The sequence below is a fragment of the Pezoporus flaviventris genome, unplaced genomic scaffold (genome assembly GCF_033815535.1).
Source record: "Pezoporus flaviventris isolate CSIRO_AGI_PZ_B2104156 unplaced genomic scaffold, CSIRO_AGI_Pfla_v1 ptg000035l, whole genome shotgun sequence".
NCBI classification, from domain to species: Eukaryota; Metazoa; Chordata; class Aves; order Psittaciformes; family Psittacidae; genus Pezoporus; species Pezoporus flaviventris.
In genome coordinates, this window is record NW_026892583.1 from 13,347,021 (window position 1) to 13,350,361 (window position 3,341).

At 50.5% G+C, this 3,341-nt stretch overlaps 1 protein-coding gene across 1 annotated transcript; it reads left to right on the forward strand.

The window, feature by feature from the left end:
- Nucleotides 1-549: 549 nt before the first annotated feature.
- LOC133274018 (disintegrin and metalloproteinase domain-containing protein 20-like) lies at nt 550-3,038 on the forward strand. Its single transcript, XM_061462763.1, has one exon. The coding sequence runs from the start codon at nt 550-552 to the stop codon at nt 2,845-2,847; it is 2,298 nt and encodes a 765-aa protein (XP_061318747.1). The 3' UTR covers nt 2,848-3,038.
- The last annotated feature ends 303 nt before the right edge of the window (nt 3,039-3,341 follow it).

Consider the following 3,341-nt stretch of genomic DNA (forward strand, 5'->3'; position numbering starts at 1 on the left):
GTTAAATTAATTCCCTTATCTTTGAAAATCCACTATCAGAGCTGTGGCGACAGCAATATCCTTCAGACTTAAGCTCCAGGTTGACCGGAGTATCTTTTCCATCCGTATTATCCACCTATGCAGCTCAATATGATTGTTTCTTCCTAAAACGGAAAGGTGAGTGGAGAGGAACATTTTATGGCTTACAAGATGGTCTAATTAAACGATCCCTTTGCTCAACACAAACATCTTTGACCAGGAGTGTGAAGCTGAGCTGGGGCCCCTCCTTGCTATATTTGCTCAGAAAGGAGAAACATCCATTAATTTGAAATTTAAGATTACAAAAGCTGTGAACGTGCTTGTGGCAGGCTAACCAACTAATGGGTCTGAGCAGAGATCAGGTCTGACCAAGATCTCTGGTCTTCCTCCCCACAAGAACCTCTGTACTTGCTCAAAGAGGAGGGGATGGATGTCTCAAGCTAATGAGATGGCACCCTGCTGCCTGGGGGTACGTTTGCACAGGGAGGAGGCAAAGATTTGCACAGGGAGAAGGCAAAGTGAGCTGTGACGATGATACTGCTCCTCTCTGCCGAGGAGCCGTTGGAGGCCTCGGGGTGGTTACCTGGGCGTGGTTCTAGGTTCCATACCCTCACAAAGCAGGGTGTGGGGCAGTGCCGGGCAGCAGCCATGGAGGCACTGCCGTTGCTGCTGAGGCTGCTGATGCTGCTGGGCCTGGTGGGGTTCCCTCCGGCCCCAGGGGACCTGCCCGGGGGTCTGCGTGTCACCTCCATGTGGATGACGGTGCCGCGGCAGTTGAGTGCTCGGGCTGACACCAAACCCCTGGCTGTCTCTTACTGGCTGGAGGTGGCTGGGCGGCCCTGGGTGCTGCGCCTGTGGCCCAGGCGAGGGCTGATTTCCCACCCCTTCACCCTGGTCACCTACGGCAAGGATGGGACACGCTGGGAGGAGCACCCCTTCGTTCATGACAACTGCTTCTACCAGGGAGAGGTGCAGGGGAGCCCTGGCTCCATGGTGGCGCTCAGCAACTGCGGCAGGGGTCTCCATGGCATGCTTTGGGTTGAGGATGACATCTATGAGATTGAGCCCATCCCCGACGATCCGGCCTTCCGGCACATCCTCTACTGCATGGAGGCCAGCAACCCCGTGGGTCCCACCTGCGGGTTGACCCCGCAGGAGCTGCAGCACCAAGAGGCTTTGCTGCCCTGGCTCAAGGAGCCCCAGGCAGTGCAGGCGGACGAAGAGGCGTTGGAGGGATGGTGGACACACGTCAGGTACGTGAAGATAGCAGTGGTGGTGGACAATGCATGGTTTGTGAGGTCAGGCAGGAATGAATCCCAGGTCTTGAGGCAAGTCCTAGAAGTCATCAACACTGGGGACTCTCTGTACAAACAGCTTTCTGTTCGACTGTTTCTTGTGGGATTGGAGATCTGGACCAAAAGCAATCCTATAAACATTACTAACTCTATTGGTCATGTACTTTATGCCTTTAACAAATGGCGAAGGTCAGACCTGTCTCCACGGATGCGTCATGATGTTGCTCACTTATTTGTATTTCAGGGCTTTGGAAAGAGCCTGGGATTGGCGTACCTAGGGTCCATATGTAATAACCAGTGGTCAGCAGCCGTTGATTCCTTCAGTAATAGGAAGTTGTCCTCATTTGTTATCACATTTGTCCACGAGCTGGGCCATAATCTTGGGATGCACCATGATAAACCGGGCTGTAAATGCAGGCGAAAGAGATGCGTTATGTACGAAACTGATGTTGACACAGATGCATTCAGTGACTGCAGTTACAAAGACTACTTTGACCTTGTTGCACGTGGTTCCAACTGCATTCGTCAACCACCAGCGCCCGGTACTTTCTACGCCATGAAGCGTCAATACTGTGGGAATAAAATAGTAGAAAACGGAGAGCAGTGTGACTGTGGCTCAGAATCAAACTGCAGAAAGGATCCTTGTTGTCACCCAAATTGTACGTTTACGGCAAATTCAGTCTGTGCTTCTGGAAAATGCTGCAAGAGATGTCATTTCCTTCCAGCAGGAAAGGTCTGCAGAGCAAGTACTGGTGTCTGTGACCTGCCAGAGTATTGCAATGGGACTTCCCCTCAGTGCCCACAAGATTCGTACATACAAGATGGAGCCCCTTGTGAAGACGGGGCTTATTGTTATCGAGGAAAATGTTCTACCCACCACAAACAGTGCCAGCGTCTCTTTGGCAAACAGGCCAGAGCTGCTTCATTAGATTGCTTCAAAGCAGTGAATACTCAAGGTGACCGGTTTGGGAACTGTGGGATTCGTGACAGTGCCCATTTTACAAAATGCAGTATTGAGAATATCTTATGTGGTAGGATCCAGTGTGAAAACCTAAACGAATTGCCTTTCTTGCCGGACCACGTAACGCTAGTCCAAACCCCTATTGGACATAAAAAGTGTTGGGGTCTTGACTACCATGTAGGGATACCAGTAGATGATGTGGGAGCTGTGGAAGATGGCGCGCCATGTGGTCGTGATATGCTTTGTATCAACAGGACATGTGCCAGCGTATCACTGCTGAACTACAACTGTAACATGACAAAGTGTCATGACAGAGGAGTATGTAACAATCATAAGAACTGCCACTGCAGGTATGGCTGGGCTCCTCCGTATTGCAAATTGAAAGGATATGGAGGTAGTGTTGACAGTGGACCTCCTCCAGTCAGGGGGCTCCTTCGGAGAGCAAGAAGAGGAGTAATACTATTTAGTACTCTTTTTTACCTTATTGCTGCAGTAACCCTTATTATAATTTATCGACAGCAAATAGTGCCATGGCTTAGGAGGAAAAGAGCCCAATTACACAGAAGAAGATAGAAGTTATTTCAAATACAGCTGCTCCTAAAGGAGAACACCTGCTGGCGAGTCAAAATCCACCAAAAAAGCACTTCCTGAAGACCAACAAGCAGTAGCTTTGGATGTTCTTGGGGAATCTCCCTTGAGCAGAGCCAGCTGATAATTCATCAAAATAATTCAACACATTCTGAGCAGTTTTAATCTCATGTGACATCATTAAATGCAGAGTAAATGTTGTCCTTGTTTATTTTTTATAGTACTTATATTTATTTGTATTACTGAGGTGAGCGGCTCGAGAGAGGGCGCCTTCAACACCGGAGCGGGGGGAGATCAGCGTCCAGGAGCCTCAGCTCACAGCCGCGAGAGCCACCGAGGGAGCCTCAAGTCCTCGACAGGACCTGCTCAGAGCCGGCAGCTCAGCTGACGAGAGCGAGCAGCTGACTCACAGGGGGCGGAGCCAGGAGCAGCGGCACCAGCCCTGATTGGTTAAAAACCTGCCCCAGGGAGCGCGGCGA

Bases quoted from the DNA above. Each gene is read 5' to 3' on its own strand.
- LOC133274018 (XM_061462763.1), top strand. From the start codon at position 550: ATGATACTGCTCCTCTCTGCCGAGGAGCCGTTGGAGGCCTCGGGGTGG.